Here is a 21,840-nt window from a genome sequence, read left to right on the forward strand (position 1 = left end):
TTCTGCGAAGTAAAATCGCTGTTTTTGTCAATGGAGTCTGGTGGCTGTGAAGAGAGCTGCTGGTTCTGGTTAAACACATTTTGACAGCAAAACATGTAAACACAGGGCCCAGGTTTGAAAGCAACAAAGATTCATTTTATGTCATTTGCATATGCATGTGTAAGGTAACCATGGCAACATGTGTTTCTTATAAAGATCAGCGGGGAGGGAAAGTAACTAAGTAACTTTTACTATGAGTACTTTTTAAGTGAGCTACATGCACATTTTCACTGAACACTTTCTTAATCCACGGCTCATTCTCTCGCTCCAGTGCTCTCAGGTGTCACAATTAGAGTTCGGACTTCCTCCTTTATTGAATCGTATGTTTGAATATATTTGGTGTCTAATCCAAGATACCATCCCCCCCTCCTCTTGCAGGTCGTCAGAGGCGCGTACAGCGGCCGCCGCTCTGCAGGAGGACATGGGCTCCATGCTGGGCTGGCTGGACAGAGCGGAGGGCGTCCTGGCCATCCCCCTGCAGCCTGCAGAGCCGCAGCACATCAGAGACACTCTGGGCAAAGTCCAGGTAGCATCAAGTCTGAACGCAGCCGTTGCAATGCTGTGTGCGTGCGTGTGTTTGTGTACCTGTGTGGGCGTGTAATTACATTTAGCTGCGATCAGTGTAAATGAGATCCAGTTCTTTATGATTACACTCAGCTTTGAAACAACATTTGCATGTGATTACATGCGAGTGTGTGGGTTTGTTTAATTTAGTTTAGAGAGTATTATGGGCTTGAATGAGATGCTATAATGTTTCATTCTGAAATTCAACCTTGAACACACTCTATTGTTTGTGTCCTACATAGAGCTGCTTCAGTGATCTCTTATTAAATCCACCCTGCATGCATGTGTGTATCTCAGGCACGTGTGGAGGAGCTTCCTGCCAAGAGGGCGGCGATGGATGATCTGAACTCCAGACAAAAACAGACAACGCTTCCCGCCGACAGACAAAAAGACATCAGGATCATCAACGCTCGCTGGGCTCAGGTCAGCGGCTACCACTGTGAGCGCTCGAGCTAACAGTACGCCGGCGTTTTGTAAACAGGCGTTCACGGTCACTCATCCAAACAAAGCTACACCGGGCTATGAAATCAGGCCGTCTACAACCTGATGTTTTGTGCTGATGGGGGTAAACAGCAGTCATGACTGGCGGTGGGGCTCCAGGCAGACAAAGGAGAGTGCAGAGAGGATAAAAATAGAGCTCTGTCTGTTTTTAGTCAAGTAATTACAGTATTATCCCACTGATATAAACATAGCAGCTATCACAAAACCATTACAATGTGTATACATAAGCTTGCATCTTCCCAGTGGGACTGTTCAGCAACATTTACCTTTCGCCTTTTGATGAAAGCCTTTGCATTTGCAGTCTCACAGGCTGGCTGTCTGGTGCGTCTTTCAAGTAACAAATCCCAAGCAGCGCCCAGTTAGTGACGCGTTTTCCATCAGCCAGCAGTGGTTGGTCTGCCAGAGAGGGTAGGCGGAGCTAAGCGGCTGCTTTTCCACTCTCTGCATGCGTTGCGAATAAACAGTAATCTACTATGGCTGAACAAACAAACAAAAAGATCGATGACGACAGATACGACTTCAAAAATAAGTGAAAATCTAAAGAAAAAGAAACAAACTCGACGCTCAGATGAAGACAAACGAGGAAGCGAGGAAAATCAAGAGTTACAACCGTGGACCACACTGTCTGGATATCTGGGATGTGTGCTCCTGCAGTTACCGTTTATCGCCATAGGTGCCGCCAAAGAGAACAAACTGAGATCTGCCACTTTAAACCTGAAAGATTCAAGCCATTGAGAGTCCTCCCTGTGAGCACCCACCGGGATTTCAACGTTGAAATTTGGTTGAACACAGGTCTAAGACCTCATTTCAACCTTTTTTATTTATAATTATCTTTAATATATACATTTATTATAGCAATGTAAGGGTGACGCAACATTTTGCAGCGGCGGGTTAAATCCCGGTCGACACAAAGACGTAATTTCTCCAGCAGTGCTTTATTGGCTGTGTGATGTTAACGAGGAGGTTTGGCTGTGCGGCTCTGACGACAAAGGCAGAACGACTCCTGAATGCTGATGTGGTTCATTCATACCTGATGGAAAATCACACCCTTAGGAGACTTAGGTATTCCATGGTGATGAGTGCTGGGATTGAATGTTATCTACCCATGCAGGCAAAAACACATTTTGTTGATGCACTGCTCACTTATCCAATCATTTTAGCCGCTATGTGACTTGAAAATTGCCAATGTCAATGTGCGATGAATATTAAGTATAAACGTTTCATCAACGTCTTCAAACAGTCGGTGTAAAAACTCTAAAAACTTTAAAGTGTTCCTGAATAAATCCCATCCCTTTGTTTTGTTTAGGTGTCCAGGGATCTGCCCGAGCGTCAGCTGGAGATCGAGGGTCTCCTGAGGGAGCTGGAGAAGCTTCAGGGTCAGCTGGACGGCCTGTCAGGCTGGGCGGTGAACACCAGAGCCAAGCTGGAGCAGAGCCCCGAAGAGCCTCCACCCAGGGTAAGACACACACAGACACCCGTACATAAATACCTGTACCATGTAGAAGCGTTTATGCTGCATGTGTTTGTTTCTCCAGCTCATTGAGGAAGTGCAAGCGAAGCAGCCAGAGGTGGAGTTTGTTTTGGAGCGAGCAGATCAGCTGTACAAGGAGAGTCCGCCCAGCCAGCCTGACAAAGTGAGGAAACCTTATTTAATGATTTACTAACACAAAGGAAGCAACAGCATTGTTGCAGCAACTGTTGTTTCATTAAGCATCTTGTTGCTTGTTTCTTCACACTCCTAAATCAATTTGATCAACTGCTCAAATGTCTTTTTGTAATTAAAAAGGGATGATATGTTTTCAGTGTTAATTAGGCTCCAGTGATGTATGTGCGTATTTCCTCTTTCATCTCACCCACAAGTTCAAACATCTCATAACATCCACATTATGTGCTTCATCGATAAACGTCAGATCAAACACGACGAAGCCGGTTCTACTGAGATTTCCGGGATCCCCACTTGCCGTGTCAAAATAAAAACACTGCCTCACGCTGTGTGTGTGTGTGTGACAGGTGAAATACGTCAAGCTGAGAGAAGACTGGATTGTGATCCTGGAGCTGGTGCGGCAGCATAAGGAGAGGATGGCTGCTCTGCTAGTGGCCAAGAAAGCCAGTAAGTATTCATTTAATTCAGACTGTGTTTAAATATTTTCTTTAAACAATCCATATTTTATTCATTAGTTTAAGTGATATTAAGAAAATAACACATTTTCTACCAGTTAAAGAGGGGGTAGCATGCTGTTTCACATTTTAAGACATATATATAATGTTACAATGTTGGATGTCCAGACTAAACGTGGGTGTTTCAAATCTGTAGGTGAAAGTATGTTGGAGTAATCCCCAGGCTGCTGTGAACAGCAGGTTTTACACAGTTTTTTCTACACACTGCACTTTGTGACATCACCAGGCTTTAAAGAGCTGGCCAATCAGAAGAAAGTGGGCTTGTAGGGGCGGGGTTTCTTAAAGGGACAGAGCTGACAGAGTCCTTTCAGGCAGAGGCTGAATGAGGGCCTGCAATGAGGAGTATTTTTAGCTGTAAATTATGCTAAGCTACTCCACAGGTATCACAGAGGGAAATATGAAGCTTTAAATTAGCATAATACCCCCCCTTTAAAGTTACAAAATCCCTCATTTGTAACAGGTTATTTATAATTCTAGATGTTTTTTTCTGGCGTCATCACAATACTCACTCACTGGAAAGTATCTCGACACTTTAGAGCTGAGTTGAAGACAGATTTCCCCTTTATGGACGACACAGGACATGTAACAGAGGGTTGAAAACTTAAGGCCACAATGTCATGATAGCTAATGAATAGACAATGTGACTATTACGCCTTAAAGGGGGGTATTATGCAAGCTTCATATTTCACTCTGTGATACCTGTGGAGTAGCTTAGCATAATTTACAGTTAAAAAAGCTAATTTTTCTCATTCAGCTCTGTCTCTTTAAGAAGCCCCGCCCCTACAAGCCTGCTTCTTCTGAGCTGAGAAGCCTGGGGATTACTCCAACATACTTTTACCTACAGATTTGAAACTTCACATTTAGTCTGAACATCAAACATTGTAACATTATATATATGTCTTAAAATGTGAAACAGCGTAATACCCCCTCTTTAAAGAGACCTGTTGAACTGGTAAAATAACTGTATAGAGGTAAATAATTTTGTCACAATCATCCTCACATTTCCAAAATGTTAACAACTACAAGCCACACTTACATAGTCTTCTGTCAGCTCCAGTTTGCTAATAATCATTAGCTAGTAGCATTGATAACGCTAACTGAGCTTATACAAAGATAGCTCTTTCTGGAAGCCTTCCCTTTCAAAGGCTACAAGCATTGAAGAAGCTAGCATGAAAGTTAGCATTTATGACAGTTCCTTGCTTTGCCTACTGCATTAGTGAAGAGTGCAGAATCACTCTGGATATTAATAAAGTCAGAATATATGAAAACCCTGCTGTCTGCCATCAAATTATAGCAGACACTAAATATATGCCAGGTGTCTAATGTTAGTGCAGAGACTCATTATATTAAATGCCTGCAGGCTACTCGCAAAACTTCTCTCATAAAAAACGTCAATATAGGATTTAATAATGAATAAGTTTAACTTATGAGCTTCAGGGATCATAAAGATAAACTCTGCAGACCTATTTGTGACTTTTACTTTGAAATATTAAAAGCATGAAAACGTGATGCATTTTTATAAACACTTTATGAGCATCTCGTCCTGGAAGATGAAGTTAGACATGGACTTGCAGATCATGTTTTGTTCGGGGTTGAATTCTCCGAGCACACAAGTATCAACAATGGAGAGGCACGGTCTATAACTGGACACAATTAAGTGGTTCAAACATTTTGTGTTTGTGTGTCCCAGATGAAACCCTGACAGGAAGTTCCCAGCCTGAATCCGCAGCGCTGGCCCAGTTCAACAAGTCCTGGGCCGAGCTCACCGACTGGCTGACCATGCTGGATAACATGGTGCAGAACAAGCACGTGGTGGTGGCCGACCTGGAGGACATCAATGAAAACATCGGCATTTTGAAGGTCAGGACCTAGAACTAGATTTACAGCACCACAAACAAACTGTTACGAGCACTTAATTTATTCGTGTGTTTGTTTTTCAGGCGTCTCTGCAGGAGCTGGACCAGAGGCGCCCCCTCCTGGAGAGACAGGTCACAGCAGCGCAGAACCTGAAGAACAAAACCAGCAACCAGGACACCCGCAATGCAATCACTGAGCGCAGTATGTTACACCCTCACATACACACAGATTAACCGCAATAATGCCATGTGAACAATGGTAAAAGACTGGCAGGGTTTGTGATGTCACAAACCTAAGGAGCCAATCCCGTTAATGGACGGGGTGACGCTATGCATATCATTATGTGCAACCACTTTGGCAATGTGCGAGCCAGCTGTAACCGTCATCGTAATTTTTGCAAACTCACTACTGACTGCTAACGTTAACGTGCTACTACTAATTACAACATTTTTAGCTAGCAATACATTACTAGCTGACTGATAATGTAGTCGCACCATTGCGTTTCTAACGGTAACGTTGTGACAAGTTAGAGAGCGCTACATAAAATACATTCTGATTCGACCACTTGTATGCGACCCTGTCCTATCGGTTTGAACATGTATGGCTGTATTACCCCTATAGTATTACCACTTGCAATCGTGTAGCGTACAGAAGCTAACGTAGCAAAATAGAAACATTAAAACAAGCATTCAGCTCTCTGAGTTCGATGGGCGGAGTCAAAGACAAGTAGGCGGGGACTATGCAGATTTGGGAATTTTTCATGAGGGGGAAGGAGGAGATGCCTCGGGAGGGTTTTTACAAGGTGGTTAAACATATCAGACACAATGTATTATTTCAAGCAGAGCATTTTATATGTTAATGCTCTCTGCAGCAATAAGACAAATCTACCCACAAATGATCAGTCAAACAAGGTGCCACTAAATGCGACCTGTAGTACACCAGCCCTTACCTGCATTCTATTTACATATGTCAGATGGCAGCTCTTGCCCTACTTAAAGGGTGCAGCAAAATATGCATAGCCTACATACAATGCAGCACAGGTGGAAGCAGGTTGAAACTAACAGGTTAACTGAGCAAGTTGTTGCTGCTTTGTCTTGTTTTATGCTGAGTGAATAGCTTCAGTAAAAGATCTTTTTAGCCTAATGCGTCTTTTTAATTATTAATCTTAAGTACAAAAGAAGTTGTCACTCTCTGGCTCCCCCCCCCCCGTGTGTGTGTGTGTGTTGCTGATTTCTTTTTCCCAGGTGTTACATTTTCCTCTGTCGCAGTTTGTATCATTCTGTTCTTCCCTTATTCTTTACAGATCTATATGTCTTTATTTTTCTTCTCGTTAACAAATCCCTCACGTGTAGCCAAACGAACAGTGAATGCATCGTACTAACAGGCATTGTGAGTGTCTCAGAGCCTTATTTATCTTCTTCCTCTGTGCCATAGAGCTCTATTGTTGTCCAAAAACTATTAAAAACACATTAATGAGTCAGGCTGTTGCACAGGGGACACGTTCCTTTATTACCATCAACACCCACATACACACACATGTCCTGCCGCTGGAAATAAACCCCCAGAAATACCTTTGTTGAAACACAAAAAAGAGACACATGCAGTTTTGTTGTGTTTTTCTTTCTGTCTTCGTAGTCGACCGGCTTCAGACTCACTGGGAAGACTCTCAGACCAAACTCTCCGACAGGACGAAGCAGCTCCACAACATGCTGCAGGACTCCATTGATTGGCTGGACGCCAGGAAGGGAGTGGATCACCTCATCAAGCAGGCCAGTGAGAGGTTGGAGTCCTGGCAGGAGATCACGTACACCGTCGAAGCTCTGAAGAGGCAAAACGCTGAACTGAAGGTTGGGCTGGACGTCCACCAACTGGCTGCATGAATATCCCCGTGTATAAATTAGCTCTTGCATTACTTATAGTTTAACACACACATCATTGTATCATGCAGCATGTGAGATTCATAAACAGATGGGTAAAAATATGACATTTTTTCTACTGGTGATGAGTCAAACGACATTTAGACTGAGAGTGAATCATCCCATTTTACAATCGCTTCAACGCCTATCAACGTCCTTTCTTTTCTCCTGCTTTCCCTCCTCAGCTCTTTTTAAGGGAGCTCCAGCAGTGGCAGGGCCAGGTGGACCAAACCAACGCACTGGCCGACAAACTGCTCACGCTGTACGCCAACGACGATACGCACAAGGTCAGCCAGGTCAACAACAACATGGTGGCCACCTGGACACACATCAGCAAGCGGTAATTACACGATTCTACAACCTCTTTGAGCACAAGAGAAAAACACTTTCACACTGTTCTTCGTGCCCATCTGAAGCACTGATTGCTTATGAATGGAGTGTGTGGAACTCAGTGAAGGAGCTCAGTTCATAATGCATTATTGGACTGAATGGAGTGCCCCAAGGTTCTTAACTCGGCCCACTTTTTTTTTCTCTTTACATGAACTATCTAGCCTCAAATAGAACTTACACTCATTATTATGCGGATGATGTTCTTTTATATATCTTTAAACACAATTAGTAACAGTCTGTCTTTAAGATTTTGAAGTCTTAGCTTATCCAACCCAATCATTGTGTCATTTGTTTGCCATAGAAATGAACAACAATTAAGACAACAGATGTTGTTTTTCGTCATTATCCATCCGTCCCTTAATTATCTATACCACCTATCCTGTTCAGGGTCGCATGGGAGGCTGGAGCCTATCCCAGCTATCATTGGGTGAGAGGCGGGGATACACCCTGGACTGGTCGCCAGTCAATCACAGGGCTGATACATTCACACCTACAGGCAATTTAGAGTGCCAATGAACCTAATGAGCATGTCTCTGGACTGTGGGAGGAAGCCGGAGTACCAGGAGGGAACTGCATGTACAGGGAGAACATGCAAACTCCACAGAGGAAGGCCTAATTATGCCAAACCGGGATTCGAAATAGGAAGCTTCAAGCTGTGAGGCAACAGCGCTAACCACTGCACTACCAGCCACAAGTTATTATCCTTAACATTTTAGTCCTAGTTTATTTAAAGACACCCATAGTAACTATAGTAACAGCCAATTAATATTTAATACTACCGGTTCCAAAATTCTAACAGAAGAGCAGCTGGCGAAATCTGTGGTGACGATGCATTAGATTTTCTGTCACCCCCGTTTTTTTAGTGAAATTGATGAATGTTATAAACCAAGTAACCTCCACATAACAGCCTTTTTTCTGTGGTGACATATATCTTGTATTTGGCTGCAGCGTTTCAGACAGAGAGGCGGCTCTGGAGGCGGCCATGAAGCTGCTTCAGCAGTTCTACCTCGACCTGGAGAAGTTCCTCAACTGGCTGACGGAGGCCGAGACCACGTGCAACGTTCTGATCGACGCCACCAACAAGGAGCGACTGCAGGAGCAGCCGGCAGCCAGGAACCTGCTCGCGCAGTGGAAGGTAGGATACGTACACGGTCACGGAGGTTATGATGGAGATTTGGAGGTGGTGGTGAAGTAGTAGAAAACCCCTGTAGGCTCCTTTCCTCTTTTATGTCTGACCTATTAAAGAGGCATTTCCTCGTACTGTGTGTGTGTGTTTTACCATTATTCTTAGAGTTGTAGCTCCACAGCTACTGGTTTTACAACTCTTTATTAGCTATTTCCATCCATGCCTTACAGTTTTTACACCTGATGCTATTTTGATCTTTAATGGAGCAAAGCGAGGGATCCATTTCTGTTTTTATGTGGCTGCTTGTAAGGATTTCTTCAGACCTGAAGGAAGGTCAGCTGAGGAAAGAGGAAAGAAACCTCACCGTCAGAACAAGCTGTCAAAGTCCCGCCCACTCTGTTTGATTGACAAGTGACAGAAGAGAGCTCGAGATCACACGTCCAGTACCCGACCCAGACATTAAGACACTCTTCCCTGACTCTCTGCCCCGGCTGGTATGACAGGAATGCTGACACGGCAGCATCGAGAGATTTCATTGGCCCGCCGGTGCCTGGCAGACAAATGCAAAAAAACTAAAATCCCCCCTACTGCATTGTGGGTGTTGAAGGGAAGGCACTGTTCTGCGAGAGAACATATTTTGACCCTCGGCCGTCACCCTGCTCCCACACACAGATTCGGGTGGAACGGCGTGTGCACACTCACTCACACACACACATACATGCATACTACAAAGGAAGTACACATGCAGCATTTTGGATATGAATCCTCACACACACACTGTTACAAATTCATACACTTCCTTTCCACACACACGGCACAACAGCAGCACTGTATGCAGAGCTGTGATAGTCTTCTGTGTCCAATTATAATGGCGGACAGCGACGCGGCGTAGCATCCAGAGAGCGCACACACACGGCGCGGCACGCAGATAACGATTAATTGGAAAATAAGCGCGCTCATCGTTTTATGCGCCCTTTCAAGTCCTCTCTCCCTCTTCTCCTCTTTCTCACCCCCTCTGAGTTTCCAACTCGCTGTGACTCACACTCCTCTCTTTATGGGTAACAAACTCTCCCTCCGTCCCTCCCTCTTCCTCTTCCTCTTCATCTCTAAATCTCCCACTTTGTCACACATTTAAACTGAGAGCGCTCTTATGCACTCACATTGGGAGTTAATCTCAAGGGAATAGAAGAAGGGGAAGATGCTTCTTCTTCTGCATGACGTCTAGTTTTGGGGATTCCAGAGGAAAGTTTTGAGGATGCTGCGCAGGAAGGTCTACCATGTTCAGGTTGTGCTGTTCTTTTACAACTAAGCATTGTAATCCTAATTATTGAGTTTCAATGTTAAAGATGCTAACAATTGAAGGTGCAAACTTGTGTTTTTTAAATTCAATTTATTTAAATCTACTCTTTGTGCACAAAAAGGGGTATTTTGTTGATTTTAAACAAAGCTGGTTTCACACTCTTAAGTCCTGCCCCAAAGGATTATTGGCAACATCGACACTCGACTCAATTCCTACAATTTAGAGCCTTTGACACACCTGAAAACACAATGGGCAGAAGAATTAGACTGAGCATGTGTGGCAATCCACGTTAGATAAGATACACTCCTCTTTGATTTGCTTAAAGCATCGCTTTAAGATCGTGCATTGATTGCATTGGTCTAAAGCGAGGCTGGCCAAATTTACACCAGCTGCCGATCCTTACATTTTATTTTTTTGGGGGCAAACTATATTTACATTTTTCTCTGGCGTGCGAGAAATATACATAGAACCTCTTGCCAGTATAGCAATATTTGTTGCGGTACCACAGGATCGTCAGCTAGCCTTTGCCAAGCTCCTGGCTCGGACTACTTACCGTATTATCTGGAATATAAGACGCAGTTTGTTTTAAGGGCTATCCCAGAGGGAAAACAGTTTTCTACAGCTATTTATTAATAAAAATGTGTATACAAGTTACACTATTTCAATTAATTTTAATTTGAAACACATTAAACACACACAAACTTAAAGCCTATCATCTGTTTTCGCCATGTCAAGTTTGCAATCCCGCTAGCTACCGGTGAGCTGGTTGAGCTCAGCCTACGGTAACGTTTGTTGTTGTGAGGATGTCCAGAGTCCTAGCAAATATTTGTAAAACACTAAAATGTCACGGTTTTCAACATTCACGACCAAATTGTCCCGGTTTTCACCACAATTAAAATACTTGTTTTCAGCGCTTACGTAGGCGTTTATCATGTTCTGTCCCACTTATTATTACCTAACCCCTTAATCCCACGTCTGAATTCAAAACGGATTTGTCTGTATGTCGAGTGTGAGATGTGCGTGACAGTCTGTGCATACAGTTGATCGGGCAGCGAAAGTGTGCACAGGTTAGGCTATTTGTCAGGTGATTTCAACTGTTTACAAGAGCACAGAGTTTTGCTCGTAAAGCGCACCAGATTGATGCATTTGACGCAGCACCCCCTCCCAGAAAATAGTTCCAACGTCCAGAGGATAGGGGCTACACTGGCGGTCATGACGATGTCCAGGACGACGCGTTAGTTAGCTTACCTCTTTCTGCATTTTATACTGGTGTATTGGTCGGAGCGGTATCATGGACACAGCCCACTTTTAAGATGAAAAAAAACGTGTCTCATATACTGAATTTTACGGTAATGGAAAGACAGGCTCCCTCCAACTTTCAATCTATAGATTAGAGATCTCATGCGTCATCTGACCCTAGAAAAAATTCAGTATGCTGCGAAAGGCTGTGCCCTCAAGTTTTACACCGTTTGGCAACCAGCTCTGAATCAGGTGGAAAAGATGGATGCCTGGGACATCTCAAATGCAGAGATATAACCCCTCCTCCTTTATTTAATTTTTCATATTTATTTAATCTCTAAGTTTAATCTGCAATCTATCAAACTGTATTTCAAACTGTCTTTTGAAAACTTCAGAAACCGATTAAATTAAAGCTGATTCCGCTCCTCAAGTGGCACTCGAGGTCAGCTAAAGGACAAATACAGTATATTCACCAAAGTGCGATAAAAGTAAAGCAAGAAACCATCAATTTTAAAATGAAGACATCAAAGTTTGAGTCCGTGCGGAGATACAGAGCTGGGACTGATTCGCAGCGCTCAAAGGGAGCAGAGAACATTTAGATCACAGGAAAAACTGCGGGGAACTTTGGAGAACTACGTTTAATACAAGAGACAGTCGAACACTCCACCTCCACTGTTCTTTCTATTTGTTCTATTCCTGTGTCTGCAATGACCCATTTTCCCCTCAGGTATCATTAAAATTTCATGTCGTCTAATTTATCTTGAGTGTAACGGCTGTTTTTTTTTTTCTCTCTTCAAGGACATTTTGAGAATTTTTAAAGCTTCAGTCAAACATGATGCTGTTTAAAGGCCAAAACATGAAACTCAGTCTGATATCACACAACAGGTTGTTTCATGGATCATAGTGAACTTACAAACGTGAGATGACGGGAGCTGAGAATGGTGAAATATTAGTAAGGGATCGTGTAAAGTGAGTAGGTTGTTCTCCCAGAATGGAACCCCCAACGGCTGAGCAGGACCCTAACCCCTGAGCTCACCCTGACTACACATTACCTCACTTATTACACAGCTTTTTAATTATGAAATCAATTATTTGACACAATATATGGATTTGGAAATGATTTTATTAATTTAAAAATGATTATCTTTCCATTTTCCGTTTAAAAATAGTCCGTTACACTCACAGTGAGAGCTGCGTCCATAGCAACGGTTTACTCTGTAGCATTCTTAAAATGAGCTAATCTAGCTGTTATTATTCACATTAAAATAAGCTAACCCAGCTAATTTTACTCACATTAAAATGAGCTAAGCTAGCTGTTATTACTCACATTAAAATGAGCTAACCCAGCTAATTTTACTCACATTAAAATGAGCTAAGCTAGCTGTTATTACTCACATTAAAATGAGCTAAGCTAGCTGTTATTATTCACATTAAAATAAGCTAACCTAGCTGTTATTTCTCACATTGAAATTTGCTAACCCAGCTAATTTTACTCACATTAAAATGAGCTAAGCTAGCTGTTATTTCTCACATTAAAATGAGCATACCTAGCTAATTTTACTCACATTAAAATTAGCTAACCTAGCTGTTTTACTCACATTACAATAAGCTAACCTAGCTGTTATTTCTCACATTAAAATTAGCTAACCCAGCTGTTATTACTCACATTAAAATTAGCTAACCTAGCTAATTTTACTCACATTACAATAAGCTAACCTAGCTGTTTTTCCCCTTTTTTCCATAAAATTTACTTTACTTCTTTTGACGGTTTGACATGATCAAAGTTAGTCCTCCGTATTGTGTGATTAGAGCCACATCCCTAGCAACGGTCTGTTCTTCTTAACAACGGTCTGTTTTCGAGAAATAACAGACCTCGGAATGCCCTAATTAAGCAATCAGAATCAAGTATTTCACACGTCTCGTGTAATAATGTGTTTTAGTGTTAGCTTCTAGCTTACTTAAGTGAAATGTTAAGGAAACAGGTTTCCTTACTGAGGTATTATTCCACCATATGTAGGACACTTTGGCTTTTAATGAACTTACAGATGCAGCAGTGATCGATGACACATTGGTGTTCTTTTGCGCCATTCCCAAACAGGAAGTGCTTCTTCCCTTTTCACATTACAAGATTGTTATTTTTAAATACTTTGTTCCTTTCAGGAACACTAAGTTGTGGATTTAAGTGATTGTTTTTCTGTTGGAAATATGTAAACATGTGGGACCACCGCTGTCAAAGTAACCAGTTGATTCCGGTCTGAATAGCACATTTTGACATTTCAATTCCACAAAAGGTTCCATCAGCGATACATTAAGGCCTGCATTATGGCTCAATCCTGCTGCTTTCTGCTTTTAGAGAGTAAATCACTCGCTCACATCCTGATCCCATTACTGAGCACTCGAGCAATGAAAAAAGTGAATTCCTGAAAGATGGCTGCTATTACCCAGAAAATGAAGTGTGTGCTCCGACAGACTTTACTGCTCCTGCTTTTTTCCCACTGACTCTTTCCGTGTGCGATTGTGTTTGTTTGTGTGCCTCCAGGACCTCCAGGCGGAGATTGACAACCACACAGAGCTGTATCACTCCCTGGATGAGAACGGCCAGAGGATTGTGACCTCGCTCGGGGACTCTGAGGATGGCGCGCTGCTCCAGAGGCGCCTGGACAACATGAGCCAGCGCTGGAACGACCTGCGCAACAAGACCATGAGCATGAGGTGAGAAGAGAGGAGGATACCTGTCTTTGTTCAAGGATACAACCGAGTTTGCATTCAGTAAAGGAAACAAAAAATGGCTGTGTTCAAAGGGCCCACCTGGACTCGGAGATGGCCCCGTGGAAGAGGCTCCACATGTCGCTGCAGGAGCTGCTGAACTGGCTGAGAATCAAAAGACAACAGCTGGAGCAGGAGCCGCCTGTAGGGGGCGACGTCCCCGCCGTGCAGACGCAGCTGGACACACACCGGGTAGGAGGAAACAGTCACACAATATGTGGGACACAGACAGACACACTGCTTGTCTCTGCAGCATTTTTGTGGAGAATTTCACCATTCCACTGATTCTGGAGCCGTCAAAGATGTTTGTGTCCAAGCTATGTGGCTATTATTGTTTCCTTAGCTTAAGCAGAAGCATAATTTTAGCCCCCATAATTTCTCTTATAATCACAGACATGAACTGGTTGAACTGCGTTGCTATTCATCCTGCCTGAAAGGTCAGAGTAGCTGAGAGTCACACTAAAAGCGAACACTTTTACCTTCGGCTCAATGCCACAGCAATAAGCAACCAATAAAAAGAGCCGCTTTGACACTTTCACATTAAAAGTTTGGTGGTTTCATAGACGCAGCAGCCATTTATGTGTGAGGCAGACTTCCTGTCTCTCCCGCTCTAACATTATGCAAATCAAAGGCTCCGAATAAATGGAAAGCATGGTCGCACAGGTTAAATGAAAAGCCCATTATGTGCGCCGTTTTATGCAAAAAAGACGAGACGATTGCTTCGGCTGATTTGGTCATTTCATGTCTAAAACTACAATGATTGTGCAAAGTGGTGAGTTCCTGCAGATATTCATTAGGAGAGGCTTTTAGTCAAATCATTTCACAATGAATATAGGCATGTTTTAATAGCCTCTCTGAGGCACAGACATGTGGCTGTCGCAGAGGCAGTGTGTTATTATACACATGCAGGAAATACAAGTCATAGAGAGGAGGGATAACAGTGTCTTTGTTGTTTTAAACTGCAAACTTTAAACTTGCTTTTGCTTTAAAAGTAACACTCCCGTGTCCGTTACCAATGGTGACCACTGGTAGTCAACAGCAACAGCATTCTGCTTCTTGTGAATGAGTTTTACTGAGCTCACAGTGACGATGAGTTTCATAGCCACACATGCAGGTGGCTTCTGTGAATGGTACTATTTTTCTTATTATCAATTTCCTCACTCCTCAAGAACATTTTCGTGTCAAATAAAGAATGAATTGTTGTTAAAGGGGGGTATTATGCAAATTTCAAACTTCATATTTCACTCTGTGATACCTGTATAGTAGCTTAGCATAATTTACAGTTAAAAACTGAAACGACTCAGTCAGCTCAGTCCATTTAAGAAACCCCGCCCCTACAAGCCTGCTTTCTTCTGATTGGCCAGCTCTCTGTGATGTCACAAAGTGCAGCGTGTAGAAAAACTGTATGAAACCTATAGACTGTATAAAAAGATGGCCGACATGATAGCCCCCTTGAAGTGAAGCCAAACCCTCTCTATCGCCCCCTGCTGACTGGCTGCAGTATAGCTCAGTAAGCCCGCCTCCTCCATGTTAACAGATGGGACATGAGTCAAACTATAAAATCAAAAAACACACGCCAAATAAATGTTTCTCAAACATGGTTTCTGTCATTATAGTTAGTTCTTAGCCTGCTGATTTATGTCCAAGTGTTAATTTTTCTGACAATTTTATTTTTAATTAGTTATTTGATGCTGTCAAAAGGATGATTGACAGCTCTGTTGACAAATCTATATCTGTGAATGTTAACCTCAGACCAACACAAGAAGCTGTTCTGCTGTCATCCATCTATATATACAGTCATTGGTGAAACCTGGCATTCGCAGCTGCCTGCAGACTGAGCTGAGACGCCTGGGGATTACTCTAACATACTTTTACCTACAGATTTGAAACTTCACCAACGTTTAGTCTGGACATCCAACACTGTAACATTATATATAAGTCCTAAAATGTGAAACAGCATAATACCCCCTCTTTAAACGGAGATAAAAGTCAAGAGTCACTGTAGCCCAGAGCCATCTTATAACAAGATGAATCCAGACATGTAGCAGGATGTTAATATTGCTATAAGCTGCTTTACAGGCTGTGAGGCATATGACAATGGGAATATAGATGCACACAAATAAGCATCCAATACAACAGCTTCTCTCGTCCTGAGCATGAAACAAAACTGTCACTCTAAGTGTTTTTTACAGCCAATGAAGGCCCCAACGTCTCTTTACACACTGACCGGATCTGGACCGGCAGGAATGAGAGCAACTGAAACAAATATTGTGGTAACAGAATCAAAGTGATTAAAGCCGGTGCTTTTAAGCGTTCCTGTTTGCGCGTGTGTTCACAGGGCTTCAAGAGGGACCTGAGAGCTAAAGAGCCGGTTGTGACCAAGGCTCTGGACGATGTGGGAGTGTTCCTGTCGGAGCTGCCCAGAGAAACTCCATCACCTGAGCACAGAGGTAATTCTTCATACAGGCTCTCCTCCGAGGGGACGGACATGGTCAGGATTGTACGCATTTTGTGGCTCTTTCAGGTTAGGTTGCTATAACAACACACCTTGCACTTTTCTTTTAAATGCAGAAAGCTGAATGTAAATGCAGGAAATAGCTCATTAATTAGCAACATTCTCTGCTACAACAGCGCTGTGATCCGGCCAAACACTTGAAGTCCCTCGTTAAAGTGAAATATGAACCGAATTAAACAAACCAGTCGCCTGTTTGGACTGTTTGTCTCTGACTCACACATTCGGACCCCTAGTAACAGCCTGGTAACAACCACACATGGAGGTGCACGCACCCTCCTGCAGCACCTCCTGCACCATGGCAGCAGCCCGGTTACCAAGCTCATAGAAAGCAGCTGAACTTAAACTGTGGCCCATTAAAACCCATTCAGCCGCCAACTCAAACGCGCTCGGGGAACCGCCGAAATAAAGGGTGAACTCCAGCTGCTAATCACTGCCGCACCGAAGGAAACGAGCACTTACTTCCTCTCCGAGAGTAATTCCGTCTCAGCGATAACACGCTCCTCTCGGGAGCGGCTGAGGACGTCTTGAAAAAGCCGAATTGACGGGTTGCTTTTTTGAGTGTGTGACATTTTGTTTGTTTCAAATTCAGCTGGCTTCCCCGCAAACAGCCTGAGTGGTTTGACATATAAGTGAAACAGTCTCTCAGGAGCTGCTCTTCATTGTTGAAGTTATTGCTTCGGCTTTTTGTTTTCTTTATGAGAGGAAACAGGCTTTTAAACTCAAACGGCCTTGTCTTGAAATGAGCAATTAAAGTTGTTCATTTCATATAAGCTCATCCCTAAAGATCTGTTTTAGTGATTCATATGATCACACGTCATAAGAAAAAATAAGTAAATTAACATACATATGTCTGGCCATGTCTTAATGATTAGTTGTAGTCGCCACTTGAACAGTTTAAAACAAAATGTTATGACTATAACTGCTGTTCCCTGAAGTAGAGGAACGGGGTACAACACATTTAGTACAGGATATCACGCTTTACTATAGCTGTGTCCCAATCCACGGGCTGCAGCCTTCGAAGGAGGCGGTCCACGCAGGATGCTCCATTCATGAAACGAGACGGTCTGGTCTGCGGAGCATTTCCTGTTTGCGTCACCAGCTGTTCCCGCCCTTACCCTTGCGTCACCAAATGCCGCTCCTGTCGCCTAGCAACAGGTAGCTAGCAGGCTAACTCGCTAGCAAAACTAATGTTGAGTAAGTTAACCAATTATTTGTTTCAAGGCCCTTTCGTTTTTATAAACATGTGTAACGCTAGCTATTCGACTGAGTTGAAACCTTAAACGTTTATTCCTCGGCCGCGCAAGAGTCCCAAATTGCGTTTGAATTGGCGTGCAATGCATCTCGAGATACGTTGGGCTGCGAAGGATGCACCCGATGGATCTTCGTGGCCCAGGAAACAGAGGACGCATTTGTCGGCCGCATCTGAAGGAGGCTTCGAATTGGGACAGCCTTCGACGCGCAAATGGCTTTTAAATATGGCCGTCGAAGGCTGCAGCCCCTGGATTGGGACACAGCTTATGTGTTCGACTGAAAGGGAACAAAATGTTATGAATGTAACTTCTGTTCCCTGAAGGAGAGGAACGAGGTACTATCAATCAGGCTCGCAAACCGACTGAATCGACTGAAAGGGAACAGTATCATCTGCAAAAAGACTGATTTCACCATCATACATAGAATCGCATTTATATAATCTGTGAACAGGACAAGGTCCCTAGTTTAACATATAGTCTTTCCATCACCCTCAGACATCAGCCCCGAGGAGCGAGCCCAGAACGTCGGGCGAGTCCTGCGCAAAGAAGCCGATGACGTGATAACCAAGTGGGACCAGCTCAACGCCGACTCGGCCGCCTGGCAGAAGAGGCTAGAGCTGGCTCTAGATCGGCTGATGGAGCTCCAGGAGGCGGAGGACCTGCTGGACGGGCAGCTGAGGCAGGCCGAGATGGTGAAGGACGCGTGGGAACCCGTTGGGGACCTGCTGAACGACTCGCTGCCGGAGCACATCGAAAGAGTCAAGGTCAGACTTTAAATGTAGCACGTCAATATACTTAAGTATTGTAGCCTTAAAGTTACACTGGTTCAGATGGTGGAGAAGACGGTCCCTCATGTTGGATGTATCCTACTTAAGCCTGTCACTGTTTTAGATCCACCAGCAGGCATTAAACAAGCAGGAAAAGTAGGTTTACATGATGGATGCATCTGTTTCTCACTGTTAGAACAGTTGAGGTGAGACACATGACTGAACCGAGGGCTAACAACAGCCTGTCTGTGTTTCCCATCTGTGTCCGCACCGCTCTAAACAATGCAGCATAACAAACAACCTGTGTGTGTGTGTGTGGTGCAGGAGTTCCAGGACGAGATCGCTCCAATTAAGGATGACGTAACACACATGAACCAGTTGGCGTCCACTTTCGGCCCACCCGACATCCAGCTGTCACCTAACAACCTGGAACGAATCGAGGATCTCAACACGCGCTGGAGGCTGCTGCAGGTACTCGTGCACACACACACTTATTCAGGTTTGGAAATATATGTGCAGAAGCTGAATCTAAAAGATGCACATAAACTCATTCGCACACCACAAACAGATACATCAATGTACTGATTTTGGCGACACTTTAAATGGCAGGCTGGTGGAGAAAAATCTGTGCGCATGAACCTACAAAAGGTTGTGTGTCTGTGTGTCGCTGTGAGTCTTTTGAAAGCTGTAATAAGGGACAGAAAACACACAAATACATGCACAGGCGCACACACAAACACACCCCATGTGTGGGTGATCAGAGGCAGCACAGGGTGTGCCTCTATCAGTCTCAATAAGCCCAGTGGCAGCCATGCTGGAAGTCAGACAGTGATTGTTACCGGGGGTGACAGATATAGCCAATCAGCTGCCAGAGAGATGCGGCTTACACCGAGGAGTCCCGGGCGGAGACGGGCGCCGCTGTGACACCACGGTGACGGGACCAGACGGCCAGTCTCTCTGAAGTTAGCACCTGACCAGATGCTTACACAGCCAACGCAAACACACACATACACGCACCTTTGTGTTGTGGTGAAGGTGAGGGCAGCGGAGGGAGAAAGAAAGATGAGATTTGTCGTTATATAAGAGACGAAAACTTAAATTGGCCCTTATTTATCAAACTTTTGCACTTGACCTATAAGGCTCTAAAAATAGAGGATTCTGTGAGCAATACGAGTCATTTATCAAGTAAATTACACTCACTGACAGTGAAGTGTGAAGCCTGATATATACTTGCATTGAGTCTACTCTGTAGGTATTGCATAGCCACAGACTCTACACCTGAAAGCCTGTAAATGTAACTTCACAGGCTTTGATTGGTTCTGTTGGTAATTTCATGCAGACACTGTGGAGAACATTTTCGACAGCAGGAACTAGGAACCTTTTGAGGAACTGTGCGTTTCGATCGTCTAAATTCATTTCCGAGGTAATTGATTTAACCCCTGAAAAGTCCCTGCTCGGGGGGGTAGTACTTTCCAAAGGTCTGAGAACTTTCAGGGCGGGGCCTGCAGTGCTGATTGTTTCTGATTGGTCGAGTACTCGCAGCGTTTTATTTCACCCGCCATGTTTAAAAGACTGTTAAAAACTTTCAGTGAATCAATTTGCAATGCAATAAAGCACGATCAAAAACAGCACACGCTGAATATCCTCCATGCTAACAGGCTAACTGTAGTGTCACACAAATGATGATACCAGCCTGTTCGTCAAGTTTTATGGCGTCATCTTTGTTGAATGGCCTTCATCTTCTTCTACTGCCACCTACTGGACTGGCGTTGTAGTGCAGTTACTTTTATTGCTTCATACAGCATTGGCCTGATTAGCATAATCTTCCCGGGACTTTAGGCCGACAACAATGGGCCACAGGAACCATTTAGATCCTTGAAGAGATGTTCCTGGAACTAAAAGTTCCTGCTACCTTTGGTCGAAAAGCACCTCATGTTGCAGTCATTTTGGTATAAGTAGTTGTTCAGATGTATTAACTCCAACTCCAGCATAAGTCAGTCTCAGTTGCCATCGTTTAAATTGGAAAAAATTGGATTGCCAGGGTGAAGGTGTAACTGCAGGACGGTGCAGACATACAGTTCAAATGCCCTTTGCCCTTATTGATCGGACAGATTAAAGGGGGGGTATTATGCTAATTTCAAGCTTCCATATTTCGCTCTGTGATACCTGTTGAGTAGCTTAGCATAATTTACAGTTTAAAAACCTCCTCTTTTTTCTCACACTGGTGCTCTGTGCGGGCCCTCGTACAGCCTCTGCCCGAAACGACTCAGTTGCGCTCTGTCCGCTCTGACGTCACAAAGTGCAACGTGTAGAAAAACAGTCTGAAACCTGGCGTTCACAGCAGCCTGGGGATTACTCCAACATACTTTTACCTACAGATTTGAAGCATCACCCACGCTTGGCCTGGACGTCCAACATTGTAACATTATATATGTTTTTAACAGCATAATACCCCCTCTTTAAGAGAGACAGGATCTATCGGGAGGAGTGAGTAGGGATGGCATGCACCAAAGGGCTCAGGGCTGACTTTGACTCTGTCTATGGGACACCTGCTCCAGCGACGAGCTAAACCCAGCGTCCCTATGCCTTTCTGTTTACACTGATATGCCTGAGCTGACATACAACGGTAAGCAGAGAATCGAGCGTTTCATTTGGACGGAAACGAGGATTCAACTGCCAGTTTTTTTAAAAGTCACTCTCCGTTGCAGGTGGTTCATTGGGAGCAGAATGTTTGCCCGGGAATTTTGGCAACGCTTTAAATGGCAGGCTGGCGGAGAGAAATCTGTGTGTGTGCGTCCAACGTGTGCTTTCATGTTTTCTGCTTTACTTAATGTGGCTTAAATTTGAGGTGAGTGTTTGGGAATTAGTTTTATGTGTGTGCGTGTGTGTGTGTTACCTGCAGGTCATTTTTGTAGCTCCGCAGTGTTTTTTCAGGGGACTAAAAGGTCGAAGCTGATTGGTCGGCGCGGGCGCATAGTGCACTCTGAGTAATTGCGACAAATTCCTCCTCAACAATCCCGCTCCTCTCGTTTGTTGTAATTGTGATTAGGTTACCGTGGCTACAGGGAAGAGCAACTCGGGCAGAAACGGATTGGGTGAGGTGCATTCGAAGGTAATTCCATCGTTTGGTTTCATGTCACATCGAAGCCACACAAAAAAGATGGTCCCCACTTTGACTGTCATACCTTCATCTTCATCTGTTCTCCATCTCACACCATGACGCACACTCCCCTGACAGTGTGTCATCAGAGGCCCTTTCCTTTAGGACGGTAATCAGCCAATCTGTCCACTCAGACTGGATAATAACCCATCTCAGTCCCTCAGCTTCGAGATCAAACAAAAGTTGAGGCTCCTTTAAGCCTCCAGTGATTCACTTTTTAACTTCCTGGAACAAAAATCTGTCACTAATCAGCGTCTGCCAAAGCTCCGCAT

The 21,840-nt window shown here is 43.9% G+C and overlaps 1 protein-coding gene across 4 annotated transcripts in view; it reads left to right on the forward strand.

Moving 5' to 3' along the window:
- The window catches only part of dmd (dystrophin), a 195,945-nt gene that overhangs the window by 112,303 nt on the left and 61,802 nt on the right, over positions 1 to 21,840 (forward strand). For 3 of the 4 annotated variants that reach the window (XM_069675656.1, XM_069675655.1, XM_069675657.1), the window contains exons 45-60: positions 418 to 565; positions 901 to 1,026; positions 2,411 to 2,560; positions 2,640 to 2,738; positions 3,115 to 3,214; positions 4,973 to 5,142; positions 5,223 to 5,340; positions 6,775 to 6,986; positions 7,241 to 7,395; positions 8,394 to 8,580; positions 13,650 to 13,822; positions 13,912 to 14,068; positions 16,215 to 16,326; positions 18,137 to 18,405; positions 18,733 to 18,879; positions 21,458 to 21,520. In XM_069675656.1, coding sequence (XP_069531757.1) covers positions 418 to 565; positions 901 to 1,026; positions 2,411 to 2,560; positions 2,640 to 2,738; positions 3,115 to 3,214; positions 4,973 to 5,142; positions 5,223 to 5,340; positions 6,775 to 6,986; positions 7,241 to 7,395; positions 8,394 to 8,580; positions 13,650 to 13,822; positions 13,912 to 14,068; positions 16,215 to 16,326; positions 18,137 to 18,405; positions 18,733 to 18,879; positions 21,458 to 21,520 — 2,386 coding nt within the window. The remainder of the gene's footprint in view (positions 1 to 417; positions 566 to 900; positions 1,027 to 2,410; positions 2,561 to 2,639; positions 2,739 to 3,114; positions 3,215 to 4,972; positions 5,143 to 5,222; positions 5,341 to 6,774; positions 6,987 to 7,240; positions 7,396 to 8,393; positions 8,581 to 13,649; positions 13,823 to 13,911; positions 14,069 to 16,214; positions 16,327 to 18,136; positions 18,406 to 18,732; positions 18,880 to 21,457; positions 21,521 to 21,840) is intronic. The other variant, XM_069675658.1, reaches the window with a different exon arrangement.

Source organism: Semicossyphus pulcher, unplaced genomic scaffold, assembly GCF_022749685.1.
Source record: "Semicossyphus pulcher isolate SPU_LCO1_2020_fin unplaced genomic scaffold, fSemPul1.0.p SCAF_24, whole genome shotgun sequence".
Taxonomy (NCBI): domain Eukaryota; kingdom Metazoa; phylum Chordata; class Actinopteri; order Labriformes; family Labridae; genus Semicossyphus; species Semicossyphus pulcher.